The sequence below is a fragment of the Leopardus geoffroyi genome, chromosome B1 (genome assembly GCF_018350155.1).
Source record: "Leopardus geoffroyi isolate Oge1 chromosome B1, O.geoffroyi_Oge1_pat1.0, whole genome shotgun sequence".
NCBI lineage: Eukaryota > Metazoa > Chordata > Mammalia > Carnivora > Felidae > Leopardus > Leopardus geoffroyi.
In genome coordinates, this window is record NC_059327.1 from 30,131,667 (window position 1) to 30,151,903 (window position 20,237).

Here is a 20,237-nt window from a genome sequence, read left to right on the forward strand (position 1 = left end):
CCCTCTCTGGCTTTTTGGGCAGAAGCATTTGTTGCTTTCTGTGAATAGAACATGTAAGTGGTGGAGAGCGGAGAAGGTTAGGAACAGAGGAGATACATGTATATTTTAATAACCAAAACAACGAGAAATATTAGAGCATAACTAGCCACAAACTACAAAAACTGTAAATCCTGCGTGACAAAATTTTCAGACCTGAGTGCTGTCCTCTTGGCTTCCACCCCTGGCTCTGCCAACCATGTGCCTTTGGGCAAAAAAAAATCACCTCCCTGGAACTGCACTTCTGCCTTTTAAAGAGAGGAATGACATAATACTGAATGCCTTTCTTTATTATCATAAATACAATATTTCTATTCCCAAATGAGGACAACTTCTCCCTCAGTAAGGTCTTTTAAGGGTTAATAAAGACACGGTGTGCTGGTATTTGCACACCTCTTTAACAAGACGAGTCCCCTACGCGGACTCACGGAGGCGTACCTGAGCACTGCTTGTGTTAACCGCCCACCATTCGTCCTGTTCCGTGTGCACGCACAGAGAGCCGTAAAGTCATGTGTAATGTGTTTTGGAGCGCAGTGTATTGCTCTTTTCTGAAACTTGTTTCCCTTTCTTTCTTTTTTTTGTCAACTTTCTGCATTGGCAGAGCATCTTGGGATTGAATTTATGGGTATGGACCAATCATCATTCCTTTTAGCCTGCAGAATTTAGAACCTCTGAGCTGAAATCTTTTCCTTTTCTGCTCTTACCTTTCAATTCCTAACTAATTTCCTTTTCCTTCAGAAGGGATCATACAGCTATAACAATGATTTTTCCGCGTCCCATCTATGATTAGTTTATCGAAATGTCACTGAGTGCAGCAGTTTCTAGATTTCCAAACTTCACTTAGAGTTTAAAATCACCTCACCTGCTGCAAATTCACACATGTCCCACATACCTTGACCCTCTGGATCTGACCATGCTGTTATTTCAGAGCTGGGGTAAGTTGGAGAGGTGTGGAAGGCCATGGGAAGAACCAAACCAGGCCTGAGAACAAAAGAAGCTCTAAATGCATCGACTTAAAAGCACGCCACGTCTTAGGCCGATGGGAACTTGACATACAATGTAAAAATCACCCATTTAATATAGTAACATAGAAAGCCCTGACATTGCAACACAATATTGTAGGCACAGACTGATTTTCTGGGAATGTTCAAGCGCTGCTGTAGTCAACTTCATTATCTTATGAGCAAGGAAATAGAAAACAGAAAGAAAAAAGCCTTGTGCTATTTTCAGTGGAAATTCTAGCACTAATGGAATTAACCTTGAGTCACTAAGATCATCCAGACAAGTAATCAAATAGACATGTTCACACTGTAAACACAAAATATCTCTTAGGAGCATATGAATTTGGGGCATAGTCCCTTTGAAAGCCTTTGTCCTAAATTATTGGAAGCAAGGGCCAGTCCTGGGAGGAGAGGAAAACCATTCTGTCATCCCAGAGGCTCCACAGCGCGGGTACCCGGGCTTTCTGGACAGCACCAGCAGCCCTGGAATGTGGCCATGGGTCAACAAAGCAATGTCCTGATTAACAGAATATCTGATCTCCATGCAGCTGGTGTCAGTGACATCATGCAGTGAGGGCACCCTGTAGCATAACTGCTGCTCTCGTTTGGATGATAACGTCACCATCTATACCTAATATACTTTCCATAATTCGTGGAGAATAAGACTTTTGCAAGTTCTGCCAGTTACAGGTTTAGAAACTCAATTGGTTGACCATTCCTCCTGTAAAAACTCCCAAGAGAAAACGATTCCCGTGATGAGAAAACCCCCACTTATATGGGAGTGGCCCTTTGCAGATCAGAGAATCTCTCCCAAGCGTGAGAATCTCAAGAGGTCTCATGATCAGCATTGGGTGCCAGATTATCTACGTAGAGAGAGAGGGATCTATTCAAGTAACCTCCCTCTGGATAAAAATAGTTCCACTACTAAAAAGGCTTAAAGGCCTTTCCTACAGGGAGAAAACAAATCCATTATCGCCTTCTCCTTTTCCCTAACGGCATCTTTCTTCCACTTTATCACTTCAGGGTCTAACTAGAATTTAATGCTTCTATTCCCAATGAGGTAGGGCAATGGATAGTTCAGATATACGACTTCTCCCTCAGTAAGACCGGAAGGAGCAGTAGAGACACCATATGCTGGTATCTGCACACCTCTTACAGGCAAACGGTCTAAAACTCCAAAGTCTCAGGGCAGCCAGTGTACTGGGCCAGAATGTTCCATCCTTAAGGGAAATCAGACCTTAAAGATCAATTGCAATTGAGAAAGACAAGGCTTCTGTCTCTTAGCCTGGCCAGATCAGACAGAAAAACATGCTCGATCTGATTCACTGCAAAGCGTTCAGCCAAACCATAGAGTAAGGACTGGGAAGCGTTTCCATTCATTAAGGCACATCCGCCAACTGGACTGACGGATTCTCTTTTTCAGCGCTGCCTCTAATTTGCTTTTGCCCTATTGACCCTGTCACGCTAGGGAAAAAAAATAATAATAAGGAAAAAGGGGGGGTCAAAAGAACCCATTGTTTTCATTATTGTTCATCAAGTATTTCCCTTTTAACACATTCATAATGTGGGGGTTCCCTGCTCTAGTAAATCGTTGGAAAATGGAATAGAAACTGAACTGGGAAACATTTAATGTATTCGGGAAATGCCGTTGTGAATACAGAATCTTAGTCCTCCTTCTGTATTCCATGGGCCTTGTCTTTAGTTGGTTCATCTTAGCACTTTGCTTTCTTTACCCTTTGGCCTTTACTGAGCTGCCTTTTCATTTCCATGACCAATTTCGCTGGAAAATGTGTGTCTTCCCGTATCACGTAGGGCAGAGTGGTGAGTCATCATACCACATTTGCTGACAAACTGAGGTCAGTCTATTCTTTCCTAACGAACAACCGCCGAAAAACTTCTCAACGGAATCCCTGGGAGTAGTGGGATGCCTTTTCCCCCTTGGGTCCCTGTATACATCCCCTTTTCACGGTTTGCAGATGTAATCTCCCAGCTTTTTCTAAAAATAGAACGTTAAGATGCCAGCGCCACCAAGCCCTCCTCCTTTCAAAAGAAGAAAAAAAGAGAGTGAGCGAAAGAGGGCAGGGTAAAGCAGGGTCAAGGACACTTCTACACTCCTGTTTCCGAACCAACTTACCACACCGGCAGGAACCCTGCCTCCTGTCCCGGGCCCCACCTCTCCTTCTTAGACATAGTGCTAAAAACTGATCCAGATGCCAGGTCAAGGAGGAAGCTCCCGTGGCACCAGCTCACAGATTAACACCTCATAAAATTTAATTCCCTGTCCTGTGGCTGTGGGGGAGGGGAGGCAGCAGACACAGCAATTAACAAAGAAGCATTCACCTTCCACCTCATCATCTGACTTTTGCGGCCAAAGTATGTGCCACCACTCTGTCTCCTGGTTCATTGTTTCCTTGCAATGCACCAGCTGCTTTGCTTTCTAATTGTGGCTTCCACGTGACCGCCAGCCTAGGGTAGGAGTTATGCTGTATGGGTTCACCCTTCCAACTTTACCTCCACCTTCTCTTCCCGCCCAGCATTTCCTCCCTCTGGTTTTCTTTTGTTTATTTATTTTTCTTCCCTTAGTATCGGGCATGCTGTGCCAGGGACTTCAGATGGCTCCTTCACTTTCAACCTTGTTTTCCCTCGTACCCGACTTCCTCCCTCTCTCCGTCATTCTGTCAGTCTGTCTGTCCTCTTGGTTTGTTTTTTCCTTCCCACTTCCCACCCTTTTGGTTTGTTTTTGTAGAATTTCTGTAGCATTCTAGTCTTTTACCCACTGACTTCTATTCTCCTTCTCCTCCTGTTAATAATCAGTGCTATATTAATTTGATTTGACAATGTTCCTGATCTGTTAACTGGAATTTGATTACCATGGGCTTGGCTTGTAGGAAATGTTTTTTTGTTTAATGGTAAGGTCTACTGTATCACAGAAAATAAAACGCACTTTTTCATTTTGAGAAGACCTTTCTGCGACTTGCCCTCTCTCAGCAGAGAAGAAGGTGTGGTGGCTAAGACTGAGAATGTAAACCAAAAATGTTCCCTAAGGCCCCATGTCGACGTCCAGATAAGAGACCATCATTTGCACAACATCCTCCGGTTTTTGACCAGCTTATTATCAATTTGGCAATTCCGCTTACATTGCTTATTCTCCACTGGTTGAGTTCTCTTTCTCAGTGAATATCTTCCAATAAATATAATTAGACTAGTTGGAAACTCAGTTCCTAAGGGATCAGGTTCACCACGAAATCTGCCAATCTCATTAAAAGCCTGACCCACATGGGGCGCCTGGGTGGCACAGTCGGTTAAGCGTCCGACTTCAGCCAGGTCACGATCTCGCCGTCCGTGAATTCGAGCCCCGCGTCGGGCTCTGGGCTGATGGCTCAGAGCCTGGAGCCTGTTTCCGATTCTGTGTCTCCCTCTCTCTCTGCCCCTCCCCCGTTCATGCTCTGTCTCTCTCTGTTCCAAAAATAAATAAACGTTGAAAAAAAAAAAAAATTTAAAAAAAAAAAAAAGCCTGACCCACCAACGTATAATCAAATGATCCCTCCCAAAAACCGATTTGCAAATAGAAAGACTTCCATGAATAAGATACTGGTCACATTGGGGGTACAGTGATGCTCTTAACCCAAAGTTCTAAGCATCGCACTCCTTTAGTGTAACCTACCTTAGCTAATTTGCCAAGCTGGTCACCACGGCAATGCATTACAATCTATTCCAAGTCTCATATCATGGATGCTAGTGGTTTCTTTACACAGATAAATTAGGTGTCTAAGTACAACTGGTGGTGTAATAATAATTGTCTTTCAGAGGACAAATCTCCATCTTGGCCCAGGACTATCTTACCCACCATATTGGGTTTTCTTTGGTACAGTAGGCTGCTACCCCCACTGTGTGGCTTATGTTTACATTTTACAGTTTAATCGTAGGGATCCTGCCTCAGTTTTGTTGCTAACTACAAGTCAAGCTCATGTTTGCAAATGTCTTTGAGTTTATTTTTTTTAATTTAGAAATGGCTCCTTGTAAAGACCGCCGGAATATAACATAGATGGGAAATAAAAAGAGGCTTGGGAGGGCAGGGGGGATGGAGAAGAGGGAGGAGGGGAGGATGGCCCCAGTGATTCCAACCCCAACTCGTTTTATTGGCATTGATTCCTGTTGTCTTTGCAAGATATGGTTTTTTTTTTTTATTTAATTAAAAACTACAGTTTTGACTAAATAATTATTTTATAATTAATGTTGATGATTTGCCAGTTTAATACATATATACCTGCAGCTTATACGTAAAGTAACTTAATAGTGTAATTTTTTTTTTAATCGCACATGGCCCCAGCTGGCTTTGCTGTTTATGCTCAAAGTACAATGCAGAGTATGCTGTACCTTAAGTATGTCTGCAAAAGTAATGAATTGTCTCGTATTTACTTTCTTGTGAACATGGACAATGCCAACGCAGCATGCCAACTGTTCAGTTGTTAAGTCCCGGCACCTGTAAGGGGGCCTTGGTGACGTCTGCTCTCATCCCTTTCCAGAAGCGGAGGAGCTCTACCAGAAGAGAGTGCTGACCATCACCGGCATCTGCATCGCCCTGCTTGTGGTCGGCATCATGTGTGTGGTGGCATACTGCAAAACCAAGTAAAGCTTCCTCCTCCGTGCCTCTCTCCCCTTCACGCAGAGACGGCCTAGCCGGCGGGGCTTTGCACAAAACAGATTCAACGGCCTGGTCTTGAGAAGGGGGAGTGGGGAGGCAGGGGGATGTTTCTTCTCGTGTTTCTCCCCGGAATAATCTCTCTGGAGGACCTTTTCTGATCACATAACTAGAAAGCTCTGCCTGTTTGTGCGAAAATGTTCAGAAGATTTCTGGTCATTGACCACGGCCCGTGATCAAAAGGGGTGGAGGGAGGGGCCTGTGGGGCACATGCGTGTGCGTGTGGACGTGCACGTGACACCACATCCTGAAAGGACAGCAGTCGGTGACCAAGGCGCACTTGTCCTATCCCTGCTGAGGACGTGTTCTGCTTTGCACTCAGACTTAGGAGATAAAGGAAACACTTGGTGGTGTTGGGAAAGCAGGTTTTTAAAAACATCATTGTGATTGATTTTCTGTTCCATCTAATGAGCTTACCGGTTCAAATGCTCTCAAAGCGTGAGATGTACAAAAGGAATCTCATGGGAGGAAAATCAAGCAAATCTTGCTTTGAAAGAATTAGAGAAAACACTAAAGCAGATGTGTGTTCACTGTGTCTGGCCCTTGAAGCTGGGTCCCTATGAACAAACACAATTACCGTGTGGCATGAAGTCCCTTCACTTTTCTCTCTTACGTAGAATATCCACTCAAAGTAGGAAATAATGTTAACAGTTTTGTTTTGTTTTGGTGCTTCATCACACAAACTCTCTTGCCAAGACTAGTCATGGGGATATTATCATGGCCTGAATGTTGCATTGAAGAACAAAGACAATATGCTTTTATACCATAAAATTAAGGGCATGGATGGCATTTTCTTAATACCCCAGGGTTTTGTTTAAAAATTTTGTAATGTTTATTTATTTTTGAGAGAGAGACAGACAGAGACAGAGCACGAGCAGGGGAGGGACAGAGAGAGAGAGATACAGAATCCGAAGCAGGCTCCAGGCACTGAGCTATTAGAACAGAGACCAACGCAGGGCTCAAACTCATGAACTATGAGAGCCACCCAGGCGCCCCAGTACCCCAGGATTTAATGTGTTGACAGAATTGAGTGATAGAGATAAGCCTTACTAGAATCTACCTTATGAGTCCTACTAGATTCAACTTCAATATTTCAATACTCATTGCCTAGTTACACAAAAAAGGCGTTACTGGAGTGAGATCATGTTATAACTGCGCTAAATCTACTGGCAAAATATGTACCTGTCTGCGCTCATGTACAATGCTATACATGCTCACACACTGTGTATGAGGCACAGATTCAAAATTAACTGCATTTCCTTAAGAGACCCACAGACAAAATTATACATGAAATCAGAATCAGCCTTGTCAATTGCACGGCACAAATTGTTACCTAAGACAAATGACCATGTGTAAGACTTAGGCAAAGATGGATTGATGACCAAAGTTGGGGTTTGAGCCAAATATCAACTTGATATATCTTCTCCTTTTTTTTTTTTTCTGATCTCTCAGCAGTCCGGTTCAATTTCTATAAGAATCCCACCCAACTTCTTAAATCTATTCACTAAGAATGTGGGATTCCACTTCTGTCCATAGGCAGACTCTGAGATGGAGTGGTACACCCTCTCCTGTCACCACCACTAATCTCCTACCTGAGTTACATGGTGGTAGTATAAAAAATTGACTGTATTGGGGCGCCTGGGTGGCTCAGTTGGTTAAGTGTCCGACTTCAGCTCAGGTCACGATCTCGCAGTCGGTGAGTTCGAGTCCCACATCAGGCTCTGTGCCGACAGCTCAGAGCCTGGAGCCTGCTTCAGATTCTGTGTCTCCCTCTCTCTCTGTTCCTCCCTCACTCACACTCTGTCTCTATCTCTCAAAGATGAATAAATGTTAAAAAAAAAAATTTTTTTTTAAATTGACTGTACCAAATAACAGAAAAAAAAAATAAATAAATGTTCCCTCTTTTTCGTATCCAGGAAACAACGGAAAAAGCTTCATGACCGGCTTCGGCAGAGTCTTCGGTCTGAGCGAAACAACATGGTGAACATAGCAAACGGGCCTCACCACCCCAACCCACCCCCCGAGAACGTCCAGCTGGTGAATGTATGTTGACTCTGGCCAGTGGAAAAGCTGAGCGTCTCTCCTCTGTTCAGGCACCTTGAAGTTTATTTTCTAAAGCTCTTAGGCTCTTAGCTACTGCCATTAATCACCACAGCTTCCAGGAATCCAGGGTTTCTCCAGGAGAAAAGAATGGGAACATTTTTTAAAGTGAATTTGGTTCCTGTAACACCAGCACATTTCCTCTTACAAAGTGTTCATTAAGGGGTTGGCATAATAATATTGGGTTTGTTCTGCAGGGAGACGAGGACCGGAAGAAAGGAAAGAAAAACAGAAAGAAAAATAATGAAATGATACAAGAATCAGGGGGAAATATTTTATTTTATTTTATTTTTATGATTTGGAAATGAAGGCTATTCCAGTCTATAACTGATTAGTGCTAATAACTGAGCTAAGGGCTTTAGACTCATTTTTATTAGAGGCATTTCCCAGCGCCCGATGATTTACTGATTCTGACTTACCAAGGGAAAAATTAGGGCGTGGAAGGGCCAAGTGACTTATCAAACTCGCTTCTCAGTGGCAAAACTGAAAGAACGATGCCTCCTCTTCCCTGACTCTTTCTATAGGATGTCAAACCCTCCAGAGGAAATAGATCCTCAATCACTCAAACATTCTGTTTGAAATTTACCAAGCACTAGGCTTTTAGATAGAAATAGGTCATACATTCTGAAGAGTCTTTAGATACAATCTTTCCAGCCTCCCAGAGCCTGACTCAGCTTTCCTGCCTTTTGGAGTGTTTCTCCATATTTTTTGCACCATAATTTTTTCCTGTTCACTTCATTTCCCTCTGATGCGTGGCTTTTTGTAGGCAAAGCTTGAAGACTATATTCAGTACCACTCTCTATCCTATAGGAAAATGTGTCTTTTGTTTGGAGCAAATCTATCCTAGGATCCTGTTCAGCCTTGGTGGTTACTACCAGCAAGACCTGTAGCGAAGACCTTCCAGGGACAGAGGAAAGGCTGATATATTAGTATATTTTGCTGCTTTCCTCCCCCCCACCAGTGTTCACTGGAATGTTCTACACAGTTGATAAATGCATTCACTACATACGGGCACACCTCCAATCTGTCACTATGTCTAAGTGGCTGCGTGATTCCAATTATGTCTTGGGCTGTGTCGCTTTGGGCTTTAATCTGTCTAAACCCTGTTTCCTCATGATGACAACAGGCCTAAAAATAATACCTACTTCAGAAAGTTCTGTGAGCATTAAATAAGACAATCCATATAAAACACTTAGCCCAGTGACATTCAGTGAGTGTTCAATAATTGTTAAGTATCATTTTCATTAGATTCACTAAGGTTACATTGCCTTTCAAGGACCGAGAGTGAAATGGTACACAGACTAGGAAGAGCTCATTATTTATGACATCACCATCTTTGCCTTAAAACAAGCTAACTTTACGTCCCAGAAAGAGCCACACGGAATAATAGCCTTTCTGCTAAAAGAACCAACCAGAGTTTCAAACATCACTCAAGCTGTATATTTTGGGGGTTTCCGTAAACACATCAGGTTCGTTTAAAGCCCACAGCCCATTGCTTATAAAGTGCCCATTTCAACCGAGAATATTCCTTTACATGCCTTTTTCTGTTATTTTACTCAATGTGGTTGGTGTCTTTAAAAGACAACTTCAAAGTGTGCTTCTTTCATTGACTGCAGTGGATGTTGAATCTACTGAAGTAATAGCTAGTGTGATTTGGTGATGAAAATAAAGTGAGATCTATTTGCACCATGGATACGCCCCCTATACGTTATGTGCTTTGTCAAGATGCGTGATCTCGACAGCTTCTGTACGTCCTTCAGATCTCTTGGTGGCTGTGTTAGTCTTACCACCGATAAGTTAAAAATTTCAGTGATATCATTAGGGCAACATGGGCGCTGGGAAACTGAAAAAGAAAGGTAGGTCCCAAATGCAGATATTGTAAAAAAAAAAACAAAAAAAAACCCAAAAAACTTCCTCCACTGACTTGAAATTTGAAATAAGACAAACCATCTCTACGTTTTTGTTTCAGTCAACTATCTGTTAATCTTCTTTCACTTATAACAACGATGACAAAAATGGATATCGGGCAGAGATTTGTATTGAATTCCAGTCACATTTTCAGTTGGAAATAAGATAGAAGGAATAGGTCTGTTTCTGATAATACGCAGTTAAGACTATAGAATCTATGCCGCGTGCACATCCAAAGGATAATTTATTAATTTCATTTATTGGATTTAAAGGCCATGTAGCCAGGGTACGACTTGCCATCTGACCATTGGAGAAATGGAATTTATTAGGAAGCATATGTACTTAGAATAGATTTGTGTGTGTGATGCTGATGTTACTGTTTTGATTAATATGAATCTTCAAGTTGTGTCTCTTTGTTTATCCAGCAATACGTCTCTAAAAACGTCATCTCTAGTGAGCATATTGTTGAGAGAGAAGCGGAGACATCTTTCTCGACCAGTCACTATACCTCTACAGCTCACCACTCCACCACTGTCACTCAGACTCCTAGTCACAGGTATGAGAAGGAAAAATAAAATTAGAAGGCACTCCTCCAAGAGTAAATTTGTATATATTGCCTTTTGGTGTCACTGCCGAAGAAAGGAACAGGAGATACTCACTTATGAGGCAGGGACACATGGTTAGATGTATGGTTTAGGACAAAAACAGACTTTGGACATCAACTGGCTCTGCCATTTAATTGCTGTTTAAATTTGAGCCTCAAGTTTTTCATTACTGACAATGAAAAGAATGCCTACTCACAGGATCTTCGTTCCCCATTTTAGAGATTGTCTTTACTCAGGCCCGACCCCTCACTGAATTGCTACAGTGGAAAAAGTCTGGCTTAGATGCTCTATAATGCTTAAAAGTTGGCTTCTTCCAATGATTGGGTTGCCTTTGGAAATGCACGTGCGAACTGGTTTAATAACTGAACTCTAAATTCTCAGATGTCTTGCTGATCCAATTCATGCTACCAAGGGCAACACTGGACTGCAAAATGCAGCTCACAGGCCAAGTATTTCCTTAACGTAAGCCGCTCAAGAACAGAGATTGTACGAATACGTAGTACGTAGCAACATTTGGAAATAATGTGTCAAATGGGTGAGCAAATACATAAGCTGTATCCTTACAAAGCCATTCTAAATCCTTTCTAGAGAGAGTATCTTTCTGACAATTCGATTCTGAGACAAGTAATGTTGTAGTGAACCGCCGATACACCAATAATTTGAAATAGTTACCAGATCACGTCCTTTCATTTCCATTTTGGCATGTAATTAAGAAATGCATAAGTATATCTCTTCGCCTCTCACGTTTCCCCTCTAGCTGGAGTAATGGGCACACTGAAAGCATCATTTCGGAAAGCCACTCTGTAATCATGATGTCATCAGTAGAGAACAGTAGGCACAGCAGCCCCTCTGGGGGCCCAAGAGGACGACTTAATGGCGTGGGAGGCCCTCGCGAGTGTAACAGCTTCCTCAGGCATGCCAGAGAAACCCCTGACTCCTACCGAGACTCTCCTCATAGTGAAAGGTAAACCCCAAGGGCACAGCTACTGCAGAGGAGAAAGAGCCGCAGTAGGGGAATCCCCGTGAGCACCTGCGGTCTCACCTACGGAAATCTACTCTAATGAGAATAAGGGGCAGCAGTTGCCTGTGCTAGGAGTTTCCTAGCTGAGGAAGTCATCTTTTTGTCTGAGCTCACTTCTCCTGAGCTTCTCGCGTCATCCCAGCGGCTGACAGGCAGCAGACCCTTAAAGAGCGGGAACGATTTGATGTGGAAGGTGCGGCAAACCTGGAGTTCCTAGCTCTGGCCTTAGGCTCAGACCCACCCGGGATCTCAGTTTTCTCGGCTGTAACTTTAGAGAGATGGCACCAATGGTTGATAAGGACCCTTTCTGTAATTCTAATTTGCCAGTTACCCAAACTCTGGTCGAGCTGCTCTCGTGTTCTCGTGTGCTAACTCTTTCTTACCTTCCAGCCTCGGTTAAATCAAATCAAGGGCTGTGCCACTGCTGACTGTCGTGGGGAATGACCGCTTGTGTTCCACCACATAGTATCCCTTTTATGAAATTCAAAGAAGGGATGAATAAATAAATGTTTTGTCTGCTGTGTCTGGCAGTCTTCACAGCTGGTTTCCAAACCAATATTGCTTTTGACATGGTCCTTTATTCCAGAATGTTTTGGCTTTCTTCTGGGGATCTCGGATTGGGCTGGGGGAGTTACAGACAAGGTAAAATAAAGAGTAGAAGAAAGCAAACTAAGAGATGCTTACTAGGGATACTGAATTCATAGGTTCTCTTTATTCATTTTCACTTAAATTGGGAGAGTTATATCCAACCAGCATTGGCAGCATATCAGTACGCTATTGCTTGTTTGTTTGCAAACCCAAAATGGTGTCATTTGTTTGTTTATATATCACCATCTCAGTGTGATCTTTGACCACTTGCTGAAAGGTTTACGTGATGTTGCCTTGGTACGTGTCCATACCTATTTGGTAGTTACATGGGCAGAGATAATTCTGATAGACTCTGTCCACTCATGGACTGACTGGGCAGTCCTTAAAACGAAAGATGACTAGTTTGAGGCCAGCAGGTCATGTAGAGCTTGCTGACCACTCCTCAAGGGTCTTTGCCCCAAAATGGTATTTCAGAATTCTATGGAATTAAAGGCTGCTCTGTCATTCATCTGTGAAAAAGTAGGCATGGTCCCAAACTGGTTTAAAACATGAGTCTTAAATTCATATCATTGTATCTTTATGTATTAAGACATTCTATCTGTCTTAATTCATTATTTTTTGAGACCTGAAAAAGACCTCAGGGACAAATTCTTTCTTCATCACTACGTGTGATATTTCTCTTTAAAGGCTGACATTTCCCTGCTGTGGTGGGCTTCCACGCATACCACAGATATTATCTAGGACTGCAAAATATACCGGGACCTACAGAGCTTGGAGAGAAAAGATCCATTGCCTGTACGCATTGGTTGAATTTGGATTAGCGTTTCTCAGAGAGCTTAATTTAAGTATCCCCAGAACGAAAGTTGAAGCCTCGAGCCCCAAGTATCTCAATCTCTAAGACGCCTTCCCAGTTTAGACACAGCTAGACCTCACATCCATGTGACTCTGAATCATGGCTGAAAAGCAGGAAAGTTAATAGGCTTCCTGTTCCTGTTAGCTAGAGTTCAGATAATGGTGTCCTGTGTCATCACAAGTTAATGTCAAATTAGACTCTGTGAATGCCAATGTGAAGAAAAGAATCCTTGGTGCTGTGCATTGGCAACATTTTTATAGAAGTTGAGAAATGTGACTCTGAATAAGCCCCATCTTCCTCAGGAGTAAGTCAGGTGTCTTGTTCTGGTGGAGAAAAACGTGATATGGAAAAAAAAAAAAAAAAAAAAAAACAGAAAGAAAGAAAGAAAGAAAACAATAAAGAATGCACTCAGTGTAGTCACAGTGAGATTTACCGAGCACCATTGGACATAACAGGACCTAAGGTAACATGGTACAGCCACCCCTTGAGCAGTCACCAAATATAAGCCAAAGATTGATACAGCCTTGGGTTTTTGAAGAGAGGTGGACTGGAGATTGGACATAGCCAGGGAGCCAACATAAGGTTCTCCCAGGCTTATTTCTGAATGTCTTGGTCACTGAGATGGAGAGTTGCAAATTGAATGTGAAGAGGTTAGCATTTCATGGAAAAACTGAAAGCACACAAATGTGTTACACTGTTATCAGGAATAAATCTAAGTTACTATGCTCTTTTTTTTTCATAAGACATAACCTTATAGCTGAGCTAAGGAGAAACAAGGCACACAGATCCAAATGCATTCAGATCCAGCTATCAGCAACTCATCTTAGATCTTCTTCCATTCCCCATTTGGGCTTCATTCTCTAAGACCCCTTGGCCTTTAGGAAGGTATAGTATTTAAGTAATACTTGTTTCCCTTCCAAATCCCTGCGCCTTGGTCCTCGTAAACTGAAAGGTTTCCGGGACCTAGTGCCCTCTTATCCTCACAGGCTTTTATTTAAAACCATGATGAGATTGAAAATCCCCAAAGTTTCCACGAGTTAGGCCACTTAGCTGATCTTTGCATGCACTCCTGTGAGGAAACTCTTGGCTACATAATGTTAGACTCCAAGGGTGCTGAATGTCCTTAGCGTTAAAGATCCAGATGTATCCAACGAATCGACCGTCTTTGTTTTCTGATTCTATAATATCGCGAATTCTGTCCCCGTCCCCTCCCTGCTTGAATGCCTCTTATTCCACCACACTCACGCGGGGTATTCTGTGCTCACACAGGTATGTGTCAGCAATGACCACCCCGGCTCGTATGTCACCTGTAGATTTCCACACGCCAAGCTCCCCCAAATCGCCCCCTTCGGAAATGTCTCCACCTGTGTCCGGCACGACGGTATCCATGCCCTCCATGGCAGTCAGCCCCTTCGTGGAAGAAGAAAGACCTCTGCTTCTCGTGACACCACCGAGGCTGCGGGAGAAGTATGACCGCCACCCCCCGCAGTTCACCTCCTACCACCATAACCCCGCGCATGAGAGCAACAGCCTGCCCCCTAGCCCCTTGAGGATAGTGGAGGACGAGGAGTATGAAACCACCCAGGAGTACGAGCCAGCTCAAGAGCCTGTTAAGAAACTCACCAGTAGCCGGCGGCCCAAAAGAACCAAGCCCAATGGCCACATTGCCAACAGGTTGGAAATGGACAGCAACGCAAGTGCGGAAGGCACTCACTCAGAGAGTGAGACAGAAGATGAGAGAGTAGGGGAAGATACCCCCTTCCTGGGCATTCAGAACCCCCTGGCCGCCAGTCTTGAGGCAGCACCTGCCTTCCGCCTGGCGGACAGCAGGACTAACCCAGCAGGCCGCTTCTCTCCGCAGGAAGAATTGCAGGCCAGGCTGACGAGTGTAATCGCTAACCAAGACCCTATCGCTGTATAAAACCTAAATAAACACATAGATTCACCTGTAAAACTTTATTTTATATAATAAAGTATTCCACCTTAAATTAAACAATTTATTTTATTTTAGCAGTTCTGCAAATAGAAAACAGGAAAAAAACTTTTATAAATTAAATATATGTATGTAAAAATGTGTTATGTGCCATATGTAGCAATTTTTTACAGTATTTCAAAACGAGAAAGATATCAATGGTGCCTTTATGTTCTGTTACGTTGAGAGCAAGTTTTGTACAGTTACTGTGATTGCTTTTCCACAGTATTTCAGCAAAACCTCCCATATATTCAGTTCTCGCTGGCTTCTCGTGCATTGCGTTATGATGTTGACAGGATGTATGATTTGTGAGACTTGCAACTTCCCCTCCGTTTGCTTCTAGTAGCGCCCGATCAGTACGTCTTGTAATAGCACATCCATCCAAATACTCTTCTCTTTTGTACGAAGTTTTCTTTTGCTTTCGGTATACGAAATGAGTTGTGTCTACTCCGCCAGCCAAAGGTTCGCTTCACTGGGCTCTGAGATAATAGTAGATCCAACAGCATGCTACTATTAATTACAGCAGGAAACTGCATTAAGTAATGTTAAATATTAGGAAGAAAGTAATCTTGTGATTTTTTTTTAAAACTATATTCTTCATCAGAAGACAGCTGGCTCTCACTAGAAAAGAGCAGCCATTTGCTTTCTTTTGGTTTCTTTTTCTTGACAAAGAGCAACAGTTTGGGGGAGAGCATAGAACTCGGGCTCTGGCTTGCTATCAGGGTACATCCATCACTTTATAAGAGGACTCGCCTCACCTTCTGGGGGAATGACACAACAGGTCATCTAGCTGAAGATCAAACCGTGGCTGAAAAAGGTGCAATCGTTCCTGACTTGGGTTGTCCACTGATTTTGGAGCCAGGGATTGGTTGTGTCCTAACAGCTGGAGATTAGACGTGTCATGGCACAAGCAAACCAGCTGAAACAGCACACTCAGCAGTTGGTCTGCAATGCTTCTGCAGTGAAATGTGCCTGCTGTATGTGGTGGTGATTAGTCACCATAGGCAATATTTCTGTTGTAGTGGGTCTAGAAACAGTGAATGTATAGAAGGCGCAGGTGGAGAACAGCTGTGTGACATGATTGCAGTTTTAAACAGTTTTGTTGACCACTCCCTTCTCCTCATGATTTTTCTCTTGTTTTTCGATGTTGCCTTGATTAGATCACAACTATGCATGAACATTTTTGTCAGGAATGGCCAATGTGCATGTGATTTGTGATTAGCGAGAACCTTCCACGAGCGATGATTCATCAGGAAATGTCGGTAGTGTTGAAAAGATTGCACCTTTCCTTGCAGAAGTGACCCCCACCTGTGTACTGACCTCTCCATCTGCAGCCCTTATCATCCACCCCCTGCCCCACTTCTTACTTTCTGCTTTACTGTCACAAAACAGGATGAAGACGGGTCTGAACTTTGCATGTTCTCTGTGATTGTAAGTCCAAAGAAGGCCTAGAGGTGTTACCATTGGAGATAACTGCTGATTCAGGAAAACAAGACAATTAAAAAACAAAAACAACGCAGACCCCATTTCATGCCCTGCCAGATATCTGTCAAAGCCGGCTAGAGCTCTACTTAGATTCCCAGTGACCTCCTAGGATCCATGGGACAAAATGGGAAGCAGGTTGGCAGGGGGTTCAGAATACCAGGCGTGAAGTCAGCGAAAGCAACGGCTCCTTGTTTGCAGGTGAACTGAATTTAGTTCCTCATCAAATTTCTATATGAACATTAACGAGCAGACGTGACAGGCAAGGAGGTCTTGGGGAAATGTGGGCTGGGCATGAGTCATGTCATTAAGCTCCTTACATGTTTCTGCAACCCACAGAGGTGTCTGTCTGCAGGTCCTGGCAGTTACTTTTAGTATTGGTATCCTAACCTGTCCTTCCTTATTCACAAGCCGCTTTCTCTGTGCTCAGCAGTGTCCTCACTGCTCCTGTCAGGCTGCACAAGTCGCTCTGATTGCCCAGTTCTGTAGAAACGAGTAAGCTCATGGCAGGGGAAGAAGACAGTTGACCCAAAGAGCTTCTCTAACTTATGCCAATATTGCCTTTGAAGGCCTTGGCTCATCCAGAGGCTATGTCAATAAAGAAATTTCTACCGTGAATTCAAAGTCCAAAATCTCTGTTTCAGAAATCTTCAGGCATTGGAGTACCCAAAGGCCCCACGGTGGAGAATTCCAGGAATAAATCAAATCTGTTGAGAGCAATGAACATATTCCCCAGTGTGAAGATAGCTCTAAATGTTTCAGGTCACAAATACATATGAACAGTTAGGACAAGAGGAAATTTTATTTCCGACTTGATTCTGGTCACTCAGAGAGGTGGCATGTTAGCTGGGACAGCCTTTCCATCTATAGGACCAGAGCTCCCCCTGAGAAGAAAGGACGGCTGGTTCCTCAGGGCTGTGCATTGCAACCACGAGCTTTGTGTTCGCAAGGACTCCTCTGTGGTAGTTACCACATCGCTCTCAACCAGCTCTGTCCATAAACTCAGACAGTGCAGTGGCAATGCAAAGAAGGAGCGTGAACCGATATTCCCAGCATGTGGCAAGTTTTTGTGGCTTTTCAGGTGGGGGAGGCCACCTGGGAGTTTGACAGCAGCTTTGTCTCCCCGGGTCTGACGTCATATCCCATGAGGGGTAGCGCAGCGGACGAAAAACTTCTTTCCGTCACTCAAGATTCCTTTCCCGGCCTACTCTCCCTTCTTGGCTGGTATGACCTTTTTATTTTCCCCCCAAGATTGCCTGGACGGCCTCATGCTGTCTACAAAATGGCACTCTGCCTGAGAATATGTGAATGTGTCCCAGACACCGACATACCATATCCTCCGTGTTTTGGTGTGACTGTCGTGATGTAGATGGAGTTTATCCAGGGTAACTAGCTCATAACTTTTTTTTTTTTTTTTTTTTTTTTTTGGCCTGGGTAAAAAGGTGCATGGCTCACATTAGTGGAAATAAGGAAGGCCTTGTTTTATCTTTTAGCACTGGCTCCATTTCACCACCCACAGAGATTTCTATCTGCAAGGACCCATGAAACACTGCAGAGAAATGCAGGCAAAGGGAAATGGCCACATATCACGAGTTCTATTATATATTCTTTTGTAAATACACATTGTACGTTACTTGGATGTTTCCTAAATCATTTACTGTCTTTATGAGTTAATGTCAGTTTTTTTTACTCTCTCAACTTACTGTGTAACATTGTAAATAACATAATGTCCTTTATTATTTATATTTAAGCATCTAACATAGAGTTGTTTTCATATAAGTTTAAGACAAATGTCAAAAATATATGTTTTTTTGTTTTTCTTTGCTTTAAAATTATGTATCTTTTCCTTTTACTTTTTTTTTAAAGAATAATTTATTGTTCAGGAGAAAGAATGTATATGTAATTGAAACTATTTGAAGAATGCACATTTGAAGGCCCTGAGGTACTGATAAACTAAAGAATTTATTATCCAAAATACTAAGCAATAAGTAATTGTGATTTATTTAAAATTTTGTTCATTTTCCATGAAGGACATACTGCAATAAAAATGCTACTCTGTGGAGGCGTGGGAGTGTTGCTCAGCAGACTAATGTTTGAGTCTGTTAGACCAGCACCTTCCATCTGACTGCGACAGTTGTATTAATTTAGGAATGTGTCTGATGGACCCCATGATCATCTCGTCTGTCTGTTGCTTTTGCCTGTTCTTTCATCACCTTCTGCCTGTTGGTTTTGCTTACGACTGTATTCCTTGTCAAAAGGGCCATAAGCAAGCAATACAATGTCTTCTTCCCCTTCTCACACACCCCCCTGCCTCCCCCCGCCCCCACCCCCACCCCGGCCCCATACACAGTAACATAGCAGAGAGGACGTCTTAGGGCATGATTGCCTGGGTGCTGGTTGTTAACATGTTCTGTAGTGACTGCAAGAAACTTCTCCGGGCTAATGGAAATGTCGATGTGACGATACCTGCAGTTGTGGAAGGAAAACCTATTATCGGGGTTCAAGTAATCTGATGGCCAGCAGGGCCCAAAAGGCAGCCAGTCAGAACCTGACCATGCTAAGCTTTCTTATAGCTTCAGTAAATTTATTTTCCATCAGGCCCATGATTTATTGATTCAGTTTTAAGAGAAGATAAGGCTAAGTTGGATTCTTTCCCCTCATTCTATCAATAAATCAAACTAGATGCCCATCTTACTGCTCAGGGAAGGGCCGATGCATGAGAAATTTCCCACATTCTAAAAGAGTCATAGAAATGAGGCTATTACTTTTCTTATTGAGATTAGCCTAAACAAAAGCCATATTTTAACAAATAGGTATTTGCATGGGTGATACTTTTTATATAATTCAAGCATTTTACTCATTATTCTAGATAAGATTAGGGCTTCTGAAGTATATGAGATAGAGTTCAGCAATCCTTTGAGGGTACACAGGGGCCTCTGTTGGAGTTTGTGGGTACCTCGATGCCTGCCATCAACGTCCACCTCCATATACGTACGTGACACCTTGTCGTTAGTCGTAGCTCCTCTGGCATCATTTCCAAAACAGTCTGGATGTCTAAGAGATTCAAATAGTGGCCTTTGACTGTACCAGTCTTTATTATTTATATCGTGAACTTTTTAAAACAATTCAGATTCCTCATATTTGTGATTTATGTTCACACACACACACACACACACTCCTAACACACACGATCCTGAAGCCACCACATTGGCTTACTTGTCCATTGCAGCCAACCAGCCATTCAGCAAATCAAGAAGTGCATGGAATATTTTAAAAATTACAGACGGAGACACTTCCCTGTGTCTTCAGGTTTCAGCTGAGGCTTTGTCCACCCGACAAACTGAAAACTACAAGCAGTTGTCTTAGTAATTTAGGTTACAATCAGATACCTGACATACACGGATTATGGGAGCAGAAGCCTATATGGTAGAGCATGGTCCAGAGAGAATGTGGAGTATCTGACTATCTAGACGGTTATTACAATTCTCCATTCACTTCAACAGTGTAGACTCTGGAATGTCAAACCCAGGTCAACAATGTCTTTCCAACTACTGTCTGGGGAAGACATCATTAGATTTCCCTGCTCTCTGCCCTGACGATGAATGAAAAAAGCACCTGATGTTAGGGATTTGGGGTTCAGTGAGGCAGTTCTGAAATCAAGAGATTTGGGATGCTGGAAGGAGTGGACAATTTTGATGACCTTATATGAATTGCTTTCTTCTCTATCTTGGGCTTGCCCTTTCTGAAACAGAATGAAATAAATTTATGGAAACTATTACTTCAAAAGATTGGCCTGGTAGGCAATAGAAATGCTTTCAATTTATGTAAGACAGGACTATCCTGCTGCAATATTACTCACCTTTGAGATTGTTGTTGGACAGAGAAGTCAGGCCCAGTCCTGCAAGTTCCTGTTGGTTCCTGTTGACATCCTGAGACTGTCATTGTTGGACCACTCTGGTGGGCCATTGT

At 42.9% G+C, this 20,237-nt stretch overlaps 1 protein-coding gene across 20 annotated transcripts in view; it reads left to right on the forward strand.

Annotated features, from left to right (window-relative positions):
- The window catches only part of NRG1 (neuregulin 1), a 1,116,936-nt gene extending 1,098,608 nt beyond the window's left edge, over positions 1-18,328 (forward strand). For 7 of the 20 annotated variants that reach the window (XM_045456213.1, XM_045456236.1, XM_045456291.1 and 4 more), the window contains 6 exons: positions 638-661; positions 5,564-5,666; positions 7,656-7,782; positions 10,173-10,303; positions 11,110-11,316; positions 14,084-18,328. In XM_045456213.1, the coding sequence (XP_045312169.1) occupies positions 638-661; positions 5,564-5,666; positions 7,656-7,782; positions 10,173-10,303; positions 11,110-11,316; positions 14,084-14,735 (1,244 nt within the window). In that variant the 3' untranslated portion in view covers positions 14,736-18,328. Of the gene's footprint in view, positions 1-637; positions 662-5,563; positions 5,667-7,655; positions 7,783-10,172; positions 10,304-11,109; positions 11,317-13,557; positions 13,700-14,083 lie in introns of all 20 variants that reach the window. The other 13 variants (XM_045456219.1, XM_045456227.1, XM_045456296.1 and 10 more) reach the window with 3 other exon arrangements.
- The last annotated feature ends 1,909 nt before the right edge of the window (positions 18,329-20,237 follow it).